At 49.5% G+C, this 13,146-nt stretch overlaps 1 protein-coding gene across 1 annotated transcript; it reads left to right on the forward strand.

The window, feature by feature from the left end:
* The first annotated feature begins 3,731 nt into the window (after positions 1-3,731).
* LOC130833794 (glycosylation-dependent cell adhesion molecule 1-like) lies at positions 3,732-5,894 on the forward strand. The gene is made up of 4 exons (XM_057703829.1): positions 3,732-3,795; positions 4,484-4,525; positions 5,291-5,515; positions 5,764-5,894. Exons 1-4 carry the CDS (start codon positions 3,732-3,734, stop codon positions 5,892-5,894), a joined length of 462 nt encoding a protein of 153 aa, XP_057559812.1.
* The last annotated feature ends 7,252 nt before the right edge of the window (positions 5,895-13,146 follow it).

Genomic DNA, 13,146 nt, shown 5'->3' on the forward strand with positions numbered 1-13,146 from the left:
CACACACACACACACACACACACACACACACATTCAAAAGAATAGACTCTCTGCCTCCCAAAATCCTTACCAGAAAAAAAAGTTTGAGATTTGCTTAGAAGCCATTATGTCAGCCAAAGGGCAAATGGTCCTCAACATCTCCCATCAGAATTGCCCAGGATGCTGGTTCTAAAATCCAGATTCCTGGGCTGCATCCCAACTCACTAAATGAAGAGGAAGAGAAGATCCCCAGCTGATTCTGGTGTGCACTGAAGTTCAAGGCTAATCGGCCTAATGCTGTTATCCTTCTTGAAATGACAATCTCCAAAAACCCTCTACCCCTGACCCAAGGGGGTGTCAGATCCTGGAACAGGAATCCTAGAGATCCTTGGAGATCCATCTGGACCCTTCCTCTCCTTGATGAGGAGGAAAATGAGGCCCAGAGAGGGGGAGCGGCTGGCCAAGGGCCACACAGTGAAGTAACGGCAGATTGACCCTTGGACGTAGGTGTCCCGACTAAAAGCTAAATTTTTAGGCTTTTTCAAGTTTGTAAGACTCACTCAGGTTACGTCAAGTGATATTGGGAGGAAGCGTGACCGGGAAAGCATCTCAGCAGGCCTCGTGGAGTGCCGTACAGGGTACAACCGGGGCTGGGCTGTGAGCCCCTCCAGCTGCTCTGGTGACAGTGATCTTGCCATTAATGTCAACCCCAGGACAAGTGTTGCACACGTATCGACCTCTCTCTGTCTCGCTGGCGTCTCTCTGCCTCCTCCTCTCCTCCTCTGCATCTACTGCTTTTACATCTCGTGGAGTTTTCATTCTCTCCACTTCACATTCCAAATTCACTAAGAGGGATCTCGTTGACTTGGTTAGGGACCATCCAGTATGGAGCACTGGAAATGGACGCGTCTCTCACCCTGGCCTCCTCAGAAGCCACTGGTCTTCCCTATGTCCAGCCCGATGATGGCTGCCTCTGGATAAGACCCCAGATTTCCTACCTAGATAGAGGTGGCCAGGGGAACAGGGTCATCTGACCCAAAGTTGGGAACTTGCGTGTAAAGAACCACGGTGACCTCTCTTCTCAGAAGAGAGCTATGGGCCTGGCACCTGGACTCCACTCCAGTCCATCTTTTCCCTACCCCTGAGCCCTGAAGCTCAAAGGACAAGGCTCCATCTTGAAGGGATAGATGGCGGAGGGTGGAGGCTGGTCTGGAGCTTTGGGGTAGGATTGCCAGACTTGGCCAACAAAATACAGAACATCCAGTTAAATGTGAATTTCAGAAAAATTCAGAATTTCAGAAAAAATAAGCAACATTTTAGTATAAGTATGTCCCATGCATATTTGAGATATGCACATACTAAAAAAAAGATTATTCATTGCTTATCTGAAGTTCACATTTAACTGAGTGACTTCCACTTTATCTGGCAATCCTACCTGGGAGAACAGGGGTCTGGTCTGTTTTGCTCAGTGTTGAAGCTCAGGTACCCATAACACGCCTGGTATACAGCAGACACTCACACAATTCTTGTTGAAATATCCAATTATTAAAGAAGGCCTCTTAGAGGTCCCTCCTTCCCCACTAACAGTAAATACATCCCCCAGGGGCCAGCTTTGAACAGAGAAATTGACTCATTAAATTTACCAGACTGGAGCACTTAACAAGTGTTAGGATCTGTGCTAAATAAATTGAGGTACAGAGATAAACTATGACTCTTGTCCTCAAAATGGTAATTGACCAGTAGGGGCAATCAATCTAAACAGAGAATTACAATCGGGTGTGATAAACGCTTGACCACAAAGGCCATCAGGCCAGGGCCAGTCGATTTTGCTCACCAACATGTCTCCAAAACTTGCAACACAGCAGGCACTCAAGAAATCACAGTGGGATGGAGTCACAAAAAGACAAGGATATGAACAACGTATCGTGGGACCATAGCGGGACGATGATTAACCAAGGGATTCATCGTGGTGAGAAGGTGGCGTTCACTCCAGGGGCAAGGTATCATCTGATGTGGCATATGAGGTAGGAACACAGGTGGCAGACGGAGAAGAAAGAGCATTCCTGACAGAGGAGCAGCTTGTGCAGGAATAACACTTCAAGGAGCAGGGAATCATTCAAAGGGCCAAGAGATGAAGTCAGAAAGGTGGAGGGCCTTGAACACATGGCCAAGGAGGTTGGACTTCATCCGATGGATAATGATGGCCACTGGAGACTTTTGAGTAGGGAAGTGGCCTGAACTTGAGGGGTTCCTCGAGCATTAGCAAAGAGGATAGACAGGAGTGGAGACAGACTGGAGGCCAGAAGGGCAGGGAGAAACTGTGAGAAATAGCCTAGACTGGAAATGATGGAGGCCCAAACTTGCAGATTATTAGGGGTTTTAGGAAATAAGCCTGCAGGGCTGCAACCATGTCCTCAAGAACGCTGTGAATGCCCTCCTCTGTCCCTGCCCTGTTCCTAAGTGCCCTAGGCTGTGAGAGGGGAGGTGGCCGGTCAGTGGGGGAAATCGGGGAGGAAGGGGAGGTGGGAGGCAGCCCAAGACAAACTTCCTTCACTTCACAACCTCGCCTAAGGGGAGAGCAGTGCCCAAGCCACCGGAGGACGACTGCCAGCCCCCAGGCTCTTCCCTCCAGCTGCCGGAGGGCGGAGAAGGCCCCAGCTCAGCTGGCACAGCCCAGAGCTCTCTGTGGTCTACAGGTGGGACCTTACCCTCCGTGGGACCCCCACATGCCTAGCAAGCTGTGCTCCCTGCTGAGGACAGGAGGTGCAGTCACAGGGGTAGCAGCTCTCACCTTCTGGGCGATGATCCAAAAATCGTTTCCAGAGAGATCATCAAAACCTCCAGCCAGAGGAGGGCACGGAAAGTCAACTAGCTCAGTCCTAGGCCCTGGACAAGGCCTCAGGTCCTCAGCGCATCCCCCATCACCTCTCCAGATGCCTCTTTGGACATCCCGCTGCTCCATCTTGTCTGCTTCTAGAACCATCAGCCCCTGGATGTGCAAGACACAGGGTTTGCAGTTAGACTAACCTGGGTTCAAATCCACCCAGATGTGTGACCTTGTATAAGTCACCTCACCTTTGTGAACATGTCTCTTTGCTTGATCAATAACACATCCCTCACAGTCATCATGAACGAAATAAAAGATCCCACAAGCACAAACTCAGAACACTACCTGGCATGTACTTGGAATTCCTATAACAGCCTGGTCCTTTCATTCCTGAACACCTGGAGAGCTTTATCTGTAGCTCAGAGGACAGCCTAGCCCTTTCTTTATTCATTCACTCTGCTGATCTATTCCAGGCCCCTCCTGTGGGCCAGCTTTCTAGGTGCTGGAAAAACAATGGCAAGCAAAACAGGTGTAATCCCAGGCGTCACGGAGGTCTCCTTCTCCTGGGGGAGACAGATACTAATTTAATGATCACTCAAATAAAAGTAAAATTCTACCAGTCATCAGTACTACAAAGGAGGGACGTTCACACCCAGGTAGTTACTGTGGAGCCTGAGGCTGGCTCCCTTGGCCCGTCCCAGGTCGGGGGGATTGCTGGGGGCCTTGCTTTCCTGTTAACTGGTTTCCCAGAAGCTCCAGTTCCCAAAAGCACATATATTCAGAACAGGAAACTTGGGAGGGGAAACCTGGAATATTCCCAGGTCCAATCCTGAACCAGTTTCCCAGAGCACATCCCTACCCCCAAATAAATAAAGCCCCCGCCAGGCAGCCTCCTCAGGGAAAACGGATCCTGCTACAGCCCCACATGAAGTTCTTCTCCGTCCTGCTGCTGGCCAGCTTGGCCTCCACCTCTCTCGCCAACCTTAATGGTGAGTCTGGCTTCTGTCAGCCTCCCCTCTATCCCCTAGGGTCATTGAGCTGTCAGCTGGAGAGAGCTCAGTGCTCCGAAGGCCTTTCCTTAATCCTTGTGATGTGCTGGGTGGAGAGGTCGGGAGATTCAAGCAGAACCAAACAATCACACCTGGACAGACTAAGGTATGGAGGCAGCGGGCTAGGGCACATGACCCCAGGAATCTCGTACCTTAGAAAGCCTAGGGCTGGGGCCAGAGGAGCCAGACTGGACCCAAATCATGGCAGACTATGAATCAAGAGAGATTCAGATTAGATTCTGGGCTTAGGTGATGCTGGACACCCCAGGTAGAGTCACTACCCCTCTATGGAGCTCTCTGCCTCCCTCTGTACATTGATAGCAAGACATACACACACATGCATTCAACAGCTATTTATTGAGTGCCTGCTGTGTGCCAGACACAGAATTCTAGGTGCTTGGAATACACTATCAAAATACAGAGGGCTCAGTCATCATTGAGATTACATTCTAGGGGAAGAAACATTCAGTAAGAATATTAAATAAACGACAGTGTGTTCAAAGTACAAAGAAAAACATGGAACAGGATAAGGGAGATGGAGAATGCTGGGGCAGGAGGGGCTACATAAGAGCATATCTCATATTAAATGTCTTAAAACCTCCGGAGAATTTAACCACTTATATTTCAGAGCCAGAAGATGAAACCTACATGGAGGCTCAGCCCACAGCCTGTAAGTCTCACGTTGGCATCCTTTAAAGTAAGTCAGTGGTGGTAGAAGATTGTCCAGTAAGTAAATGGTGAATTCTCCATTTGAGGAAGAAGTGGAGCCAAGACAATCCCTCCTGGTGTTGGACCTTAATCCTTCCCGCAGCATTAACTGGTCAAGTCTAGGGGCCAGAAACCATTTGAACAGCACTCCATGCTGGATAGCCATTGGAGATGGGGATGGGGACTACATCTCACACTCAAATGCTAGCAGGTGGGGAGTTTCAGCTCACCCTGAGGTGAGGATGCTACCGGGGCTCCTTGGTCCCAGTCTCCCCACCCCACAGCCCCCAAAGCCATGAACATTGCAGGATTCTGCTTTGTGGATTATTCATAAACATAGTTTAGTCTCAGGCTAACTCCTCCCAGCCAATTTACCTGGCAGAAACGAGGAAAGGCAGACTCAAGCAATACCCAACATTCAAAGGAAAAGAAGCAATATTGATTGAATCCCCTCCGATGCACCAGACAACGGGACAGGTGTTTGCGTAATTACTCTTTTCATTAGGAAGGTGAAATTGCTAAAAGTGCAATTCCTATTCAGAGGCACCCAAAATCAGGTGCTGGTGGGTTTAGATACTGGCATGGGATGTCAATCCTGGTCTATGGTAATTGGGCAACGACTCAACCCTGGTAGCCGCCACGTGTTAAGGGAGACACAGCACTGGCGGGCGACTCCTCACCATGAGCTCTTTCTCTGCCCTCACCTCCTCCATCTCCTTGGTCCCAGCCGCCCAGTTCACCATCAGCCACCACCAGACCTCCAAGGAGGACCTTTCTAAGGACCCTTCCATCTCCAGAGAAGAACTGGTTTCCGAAGAGCATATGGTGATCCAATCTTCCAGGAGACCCCAGAACCAGAATCCCAAGCTGCCTCAGCCCATACCCCAGGAAAAGTGTTTCAGAAACGCTGCCCTTCAATTCGAAGAGACTACAGAACTCACTCCCAGGGCTGGTAGGAGCCAGGGGAGAGGGGAAGAGGCTAGGCAAACAGGGAGCAGCGAGAGCGAGGGTGGAGGTGGTTGGGGTTAGAAAGAGAAAAGAAGCTGTGGGGGTGGGGTGGGGGGTGAGAACGAAAGGCAAGTCAAAGGAGCCGTTGGTTGCCTTTGCCAGCACTGTGGAAAGTTGTCGCTGGGGTGTGGGGGGTGCTGGGGGCGGGGGGGACTAGGTCTACCCTGACATTTCTCTCCCAATATTCCCCAGCATCCGCCACAGAGGGAAAACTGGCCGAGCTTGGCCATAAAATCGGGAGGAGTCTAGAAAACACAGTGAAAGAAACCGTGAAATATCTGAAAAGTCTTTTTCCTTGCGCCTCTGAAGTCATGAGGCCCTAATGATGGGGATGCCCATGTCGCAGGCGGGGCCGTGGCAGGTGCCTGCATCACCCACACCGCTCTCCCGTCTCTCAGCCCCTCACGTTCCTTATTAAAGCGTTGCATCCCAAGCCTAGCTCTGTGTTGTCTTTGCAGCCCAGGAAGGAAAGCCCGAGGCCCCCACTCCACCAGGATTCTTCCTTAGTTACCCCAACCCTTTGATTGAAAACCCCTCCTCCTCCCCAGCTTACAAACCTGTTCAAGTCTCCACATCCCAAAATATCCTTTGTGAAGTCTCAGCCCTTCTCCAGCTGCCCCTCCACCTCACCGTGCACGCACTGCCCCCTCACTCCCTCACCCACCACGCCCTCCTCACCTGCCTGCAGTCTGCCTTGCCCACCCACCAGCCTGCAGCAACCGCTCTCCCAACGCTCACTGAGCCCAGCGAACCTCGTGACTGTGTCACAGTCCTGACACCCTGCACTCTCTCTGTAGAAATGAACACAATTGCCCCTTCTAGAATGTTCTCCTCATGGAGATGCTGCTCTGTCCTGGTTCTATAAGCTCCCAGTTCCAGTCCCGGCACATCTCTGACTGTGCACCCTGTGCTCCCAGGGCCCCATCCTGTGCCCTCTGGTCCCCTCTCCACCTTTCTTTCTCATCTACACCCTCATCTGCCAAGACGGCTGCTTCACCTCAGGGTAGGTGACTCCATCTACCCACTCAACAAACTTCCACCAAGTGCTTCCTACGTGCCAGACTCGTCTACCTACTATGTGCCAACCTCCTCCAACCCCAGCCCGTTTTCACTGTCAAGGCATATTGGACTCAATAGGGGGAAAAGAGCACGGGGAAATAAAAATCTCTTTTTTTCTTACAAATGGAGGGAAGGCTGTCCGCTCAAGGGCAGATAGAATGGCAGGAAGGGAGCCGTGAGATAACAGAAAATGTGTTTGTTGGTCTCTGCCCCTGGTTCTGGACACAGAGCTCCTAAAACCCTTGTAACTTCCTAAGTGATAAGAGCACTAGAAGCATCTCTTATTCTAATATTTGCTCTTTGACCCCATCCCTGACACAGGTCCTAAAACCCTTGTAAACTCCTAAGTGATAAGAGCACTAGAAGCATCTTTTGTTGTATTGAGGCAACTCTGTGTGAGCTCCTGGGTGGTAAGCCATGATTAGAAGCTGGGGATTTTCAGCCCCACCCCCTGCTTCTCCGGAGAGGGGACAGGGCCTGGAAATGGAGTTAACAACTGATCATGCGAACGTGAGGAAGCCTCCGTAAATCCCAATAGTACCAGATTCAGACAGCTTCCAGGTTGGGGAAGGGTGGGTGATGCACCCCAACTCCACAGGGACAAAAGCTCCTGCCATCAGGACCCTCCCAGATCTCGCCCAACGCATCTGTCCTTCCAGCTGCTCATCAGCATCCTTTATCATATCCTCTAACAAACTGGCCAATATGAGTGTTTCTCTTAGTTCTGTGAGCCGCTCTCACAAATTAATGGAACCCGGGAAGGGATCACGAGAATTTCTGAGTTACAGCCGATTGGGAAGGCGCACAAGGGACAACCTGGACTTGTGATTAGCTTCTGAAGTGGAATGAAAACAGACTTCTGGGTCTGACTCCTTAACCTGTGGGGTCTGATGCTATCTCCGGGTAGATAGTATCGAAATTGAGCTAAATTGTAGGACAGCCAGCTGGTGTCACAGAATTTCTTGGTAGAGGGGGAACCCCCCACACATTTGGTGCCAGGAAGCATCAGAAGTGAAGTGTTCTGTGTGAGAGTAGAGAAAGACGCACAGGTGGAAAACTGAATATCTCCAACTCAGGAGCCATCTCTGATCTCCACTGTTCTACCCCCAGGACACGTAAAAAGATGTGCTAAGGAGATCAACAGAGTGATTGACCTACTTTAATGCAGGCCTGGAATACACCAGGTGTGTTCAGAGCCGGAGCCAGAACCATCTCGTTCCTTTGCTTTCTCCAGGTATAGAAAGTTGCCTCCTGCCCACTGTCCCTAGTTTACCACCCTCCCCTCCATGAAAGGACACACTCACAGCTCCACCAAAAACTTCTCCCAGCCTAGAGAAGCCTATTATGGGTCTTACTCAAGCTACATCTTGAGACACGGCAAAAATTGTTGCCAAATGACAGAGGGGATGGGAGGGTATGAGATTATGGGGTTCAGGAAGGAATTGGAGGAGAGGTTTTCTGGGTGATTAGATTAGGAAAGGTGAAGTGTCTTGGAGATTAAAAGCCCCAGACTCACCCATCTGACCCTCCAGTTCAGACCAACGCAGAAAATGACATGATGGTTGTTACCTAATGAAGATCAAAGCAAAGTATTCACCTTACTAATGGCTGGACAGATGTGCTGTAAACCCCAAATTCAGGACTGTCTGTTAAAGCTGGATGGAGACCTCCAGGGTCAATGGGGCTTTCTAATCTCCCCTTCCCCCACCCCCACCCCACCTGATTCACAAACTGAACAGACAGAGCTGGGGAAGCCAGTGTCAGGCTCTCACCTGAAGGGGAGGGAGTAAGCAAAGAATGGAAAGGCAGGCTGGAAAGTATCCCCTCCAATCCAATGGGGTGGGACATCTAAGAAGGAAAGCCCCCAACACAGACTGGCCTTCTCTTTCCTCAATTCTTTGGGCATAACAGGTCTGCTGGTGATATGCTGTCAACCCCAGGTGATGGCGGAGAGAAGGCCAGCGTGCATCAGGGGGTCACCACCTCACAGATGTCCGGCCATTTGTGCCCTGCAAAAGCAGCCGTATCACATGGTCCCCTGATCTTTATGGCCCCTACTATGTGGCAGGAGGAAATGGAAATATATTTCCAAATAGGAAATGTGGAAATAGGTTTCCGAATGCTTTACACATATTTACTCATTTAATCCTGCGAAAGATAAAAAACTCGTCATTCCAATTTGCTGGTGAAGAAAATGAGAGGCACAGGTTCTCACCACCATTCTTTGTATATCCTCCTGGAATAAGTGGGGCAGCCAGTTTACTGTTGACCCACAAGGGCTCTGAATTGTGTCCAAACAAGACACATGTTAACACAAGGCTGTTCTCTGCCCTAAACTCTGTCTCCCCTCTCCAATCAGCTGTCACGTTGCACAGTACAGCTCACCAACAGGTTATACTACCTGGCAGTTTATTTTATATCAAATAATCCAACACTAACAACAACCCAAAAATGCCCTAAATTTGAACATAAACTCCCTCTTAATTTCAAAAGTAAACAAAGAATAAAATTTAAATACACTCTCTTTTAAATTAAAATGCAAGGAAATGAAAGTCCAAAATTTTTCCCTTTCTAATTTCTTATTCTGCTCTTAGCTAGATGGTCTCATTCCAAAAGAATCTGGTTTTGTCCATTTGCCTAGACACCCCTGTTCCTAAAGACTCTCTGTTTCCCACAAGGTCACTTCTCTGTTCCCCCAGCCGGCTGCCAGGGCTCTGGCTGGGCCTCCCCACCTGAAAAAACTCTGACCTCTGGGGAGGGGCTGGAGAGAGTGTTCTTTCTGCTGCTCCAGCTGTTTGGTGGAATAAAGTGTGGATGTGAAGGGAACAGTTCGGCACACACGCTCTCCATATAACTTCAGCTTTCGGAAGTGTGGGGAGAGGTTAGGGACCTCCATCCTCTCCCTAGCTTGGGAGAGATGCAGCATCTCCAGACCTCTAAGGTGTGACAGTAGGAGGGAGGGTGGTGAGACTGCAAACCTCCTGAGGATGAGGAGGATGGAGAATCCCATGATCGGAGATCAGAGATCAGAGATGATGCTGTTATGCCTGGAGGCAGGGTACTGGCTGCATCCTGGTCTTCCCCCCTCCCTTGAAATGTGAGCAGTTCCTCCGGCACCTCCAACGCTGACTTAATCCACCCCCAAGCAGCTCCTGGGCTCCTCTTTTTCAAAGCCAGCATACCTGGGACACAGAACTCTATGGCACCAGCTCCACATCACACAACTTAGAAGCACAAGTGTAGGACTTCCTAGGTGGCACAGTGGTAAAGAATCCGCCTGCCAATGCAGGGGACACGAGATTGAGCCCTGCCCTGGGAAGACTCCACATGCCACGGAGCAACTAAGCCCGTGAGCCACAACTACTGAGCCCATGTGCCACAACTATTGAAGCCCACGAGCCTAGGGCCCGTGCTCCGCAACAAGAGAAGCCACTACGATGAGGAGCCTGCGCACAATGAAGAGTAGCCCCTGCTCTCAGCAACTAGAGAAAGCGAGTGTGCAGCAGTGAAGACCCAACGCAGCCAATAAATAAATAAATTTATAAAAAAAAAAAAGAAGAAGAAGAAGCACAAGTGTATTCTCAGGCCCCAGGGCAATTATGTGCCCAGAACCTAGTGCGTGGCTTTTTTGCGGAGTTTTTTCTGGGGGAAGGATGAGGGCTGAGAAACACTTAATGACGGGTCAAGGTACAAGAGAAAGATACCGTGGAGAAAGGAAAAAACAAAAAGGTACCGTGGAGATGTCTCAGGAGTGCATACTCCATGCAGGTTCTCCAGTTCTGCTGCGGCTGCTGCTTGGGGAAGAGCAGTGCTTCGTTCGTGCTCCCCTTGAATGTGATTTTCAGTGGGCAGCTCGTGGCTGGCTTGCTCAGGGGCAGGAAGGGGTAGGAAGCTGGCTTGCTCAGCCAGGGCAGAATGCAGTTGGAACACGAGAGGTGATGGCCAGGCATCCCCATCACAGTCTCCTCCCTGCCACATGGGGGAACTGAGCTCAGCCAATCACGTTGCCAATGCCAGCACCACGCCATGGCGGAAACTCAGTGGTACCCGAGAGAAAAGCACCTTGCCAGGATGCTCTCAGTCAGTGCCAGCTCTTTCCCAACGCATGGACTTAAACCTCAACTGGGAGAAACCTCCCATGGAGAGGTTGATTTGGGCATTAAATTTACCACGGTGGGGGGGTGGGGGGACAGATGAGGGGCATGCCTACTATCTCTTCTCTCAAGAGGGGCATTTAAGACATTTCTGTCATCTTGTGATACGTACAGATTTAAAATAATGCTGCCAATAGTCCCAATTTAACTCAGATGGGACTAGATCTATTTCTTTCCTGCGTGAATTCCCCTTAGTGTCTATTTCACCTTCTCAATAACTATGTGGAGGGTGGGTCCTAACCACAAATTCCTGGGTGTGGCCCCTCAGGGCGTGAGCAATACACATACACCCCAAATAACCCTGACCCTTTGTAACATCTAATGACCCTCACAGTGCTCCCACCAAACCCCCTGGTCCCTTCCTCCCTCGTGAGGGCAACTGTCTACACTAGTTTTCTGGGTCCACACCCCCTCTAGTGGCCTCACTCCGTTTTGCATCATTGCTGAATCTACCCATTCATCCTCCCTGATATAGAAACGGACAAATATTTTGCTCTTTTCTAGTTCTGTCCCTAAAAGCATTTAGGTGTGAAAACATTTCCTTTTTCTCTTCATACCTCTCAAGCACACCCTCTAAAAACTTAACCTTTTTCCCAAGAAATTCTTATCTTCTCCCCCAGCTTGATCAACAGAACTTCCTCCTTTTTTTCTTTCCCTTTCTTGCTGACTTTTCTCAGAAGACCAAGACTTGTATCTCACATGGTCCCATGCCTCCTTGATTCCCTGAATAAATCTGATTTCTAGAGACAGAACGTTCCAGGTACAAGACTTGTCCGTTCTTCTCTTATCTTCCAGGTTTGTGATAATTCCAAATTGAGTTTTTCTCCACATTCAAGCACATGGGCATTTCCTCCTTTTAAGGGGTCCTGGTCTTTTTTATCGGTATGAAGTTCACCACACTTCTGTGTTAATCCCACAGCGCGTCTGAAATACGCGACTTCTGAAATACACAGGGCTTACTTAATAAAAGTACAACCCCAAGCCAACTTGAGACTGTGTACTAGGAAATAATTCTAGGAGCCTGTGGACAGGCCATAAATAAAATCCCCCATGGTTCCTTCTGTGGCCCTAAGTGCAATTCATAACAAAGTAGACAGTCAGGATCTGGGATAGCCAACCTAGCCTCACTTACTAAAGATTAGCACAAATAATCTGAAGCCAAAATTTAAGTCTTGTACTCTCCACCCACGTGGAACTTGGGTAATTTCATTCCAGCTTCAACTATACCTATAAAGCTGCAGGTAACTTCAGAGCCTTTTGCCTTTTAAAATCCACTGTACTGAGTCCCCCAAGGCCAGTCCTTGATTTTACCATCAAGCCTCTAGGAGGTCCCACCCTGGTGTCATCCCTCCACTCCTCTGAATCCGGCCAATGAAGAAAGCACTCAGAGAACAGAGGGCAAAAAGGAGACAAAGTAGCAGTTTTATAAATGACCAGTCGCATGCCCCAGACAACCCACAGCACTCTGACCTCTCTGGCAAGCTGAGCTGGAGAATACAGCTGAGACATGAGCCCAAAAGGGGCCTCCTCTCCTTCCTGCCTGCCTGAGCCACAAAACAGAGGGGGAAACAGCAGACATCCCCCAGGGGAGAGGAGGGGAGGGGATGGCTGGGCAAGTGTGTGTGTTTGCATCAGGAGGGGGCAGCAGAGAAGAACCTTCCTGTTCATTCATTAACTCCACTCCCTAGTGAAACATGGTCCAAGAAATGTTCTGCCTCACCAGCTGCCATCATAGCATCTCACCCTGCAGTCACCCAGAAGAGGAAATCCTTTCATCTTGTACTAGTTTTCTTTTTTTTTTAATTGAAAATTGAAGTATAGTTAATTTACGATGTTGTGCTAGTTTCAGTTTCTGGTATAGAGCAAAGTGATTCAGTTCGTATGTATATATACTTTTCCATTATTGTTTGTTTGTTTGTTTGTTTACTGGCTGCATTGCGTCTTCGTTGCGGCGCACGGGCTTTCTCTAGTTGTGGCGAGGCAGGGGCTACTCTTTGTTGTGGTGCACAGGTTTCTAAGTGAGGTGGCTTCTCTTGTTGTGGAGCAGGGGATCTAGGCATGTGGGCTTCAGTAGTTGTGGCATGTGGGCTCACTAGTTGTGGCTCGCAGGCTCTAGAGCACAGGCTCAGTAGTTGTGGCGCACCGCCTTAGTTGCTCTGCGGCACGTGGGATCTTCCTGGACCAGGGCTTCAACCCATGTCCCCTGCAGTGGCAGGTGGATTCTTAACCACTGCACCACCAGGGAAGCCCTCCATTATGGTTTATCACAGGATGTTGACTATAGTTCTGTGTGCTCTACAGTAGGACCTTGTTTATTTTATATACAGTAGTTTGTATCTGCTAATCACAAACTCCTAATTTA

The sequence above is a fragment of the Hippopotamus amphibius genome, chromosome 12 (assembly GCF_030028045.1).
Source record: "Hippopotamus amphibius kiboko isolate mHipAmp2 chromosome 12, mHipAmp2.hap2, whole genome shotgun sequence".
NCBI lineage: Eukaryota > Metazoa > Chordata > Mammalia > Artiodactyla > Hippopotamidae > Hippopotamus > Hippopotamus amphibius.

Bases quoted from the DNA above. Each gene is read 5' to 3' on its own strand.
- LOC130833794 (XM_057703829.1), top strand. From the start codon at position 3,732: ATGAAGTTCTTCTCCGTCCTGCTGCTGGCCAGCTTGGCCTCCACCTCT. The intron at 3,796-4,483 runs GTGAGTCTGGCT...CTTATATTTCAG, and splicing joins CTCTCTCGCCAACCTTAATG to AGCCAGAAGATGAAACCTAC. The intron at 4,526-5,290 runs GTAAGTCTCACG...CCTTGGTCCCAG, and splicing joins GGAGGCTCAGCCCACAGCCT to CCGCCCAGTTCACCATCAGC.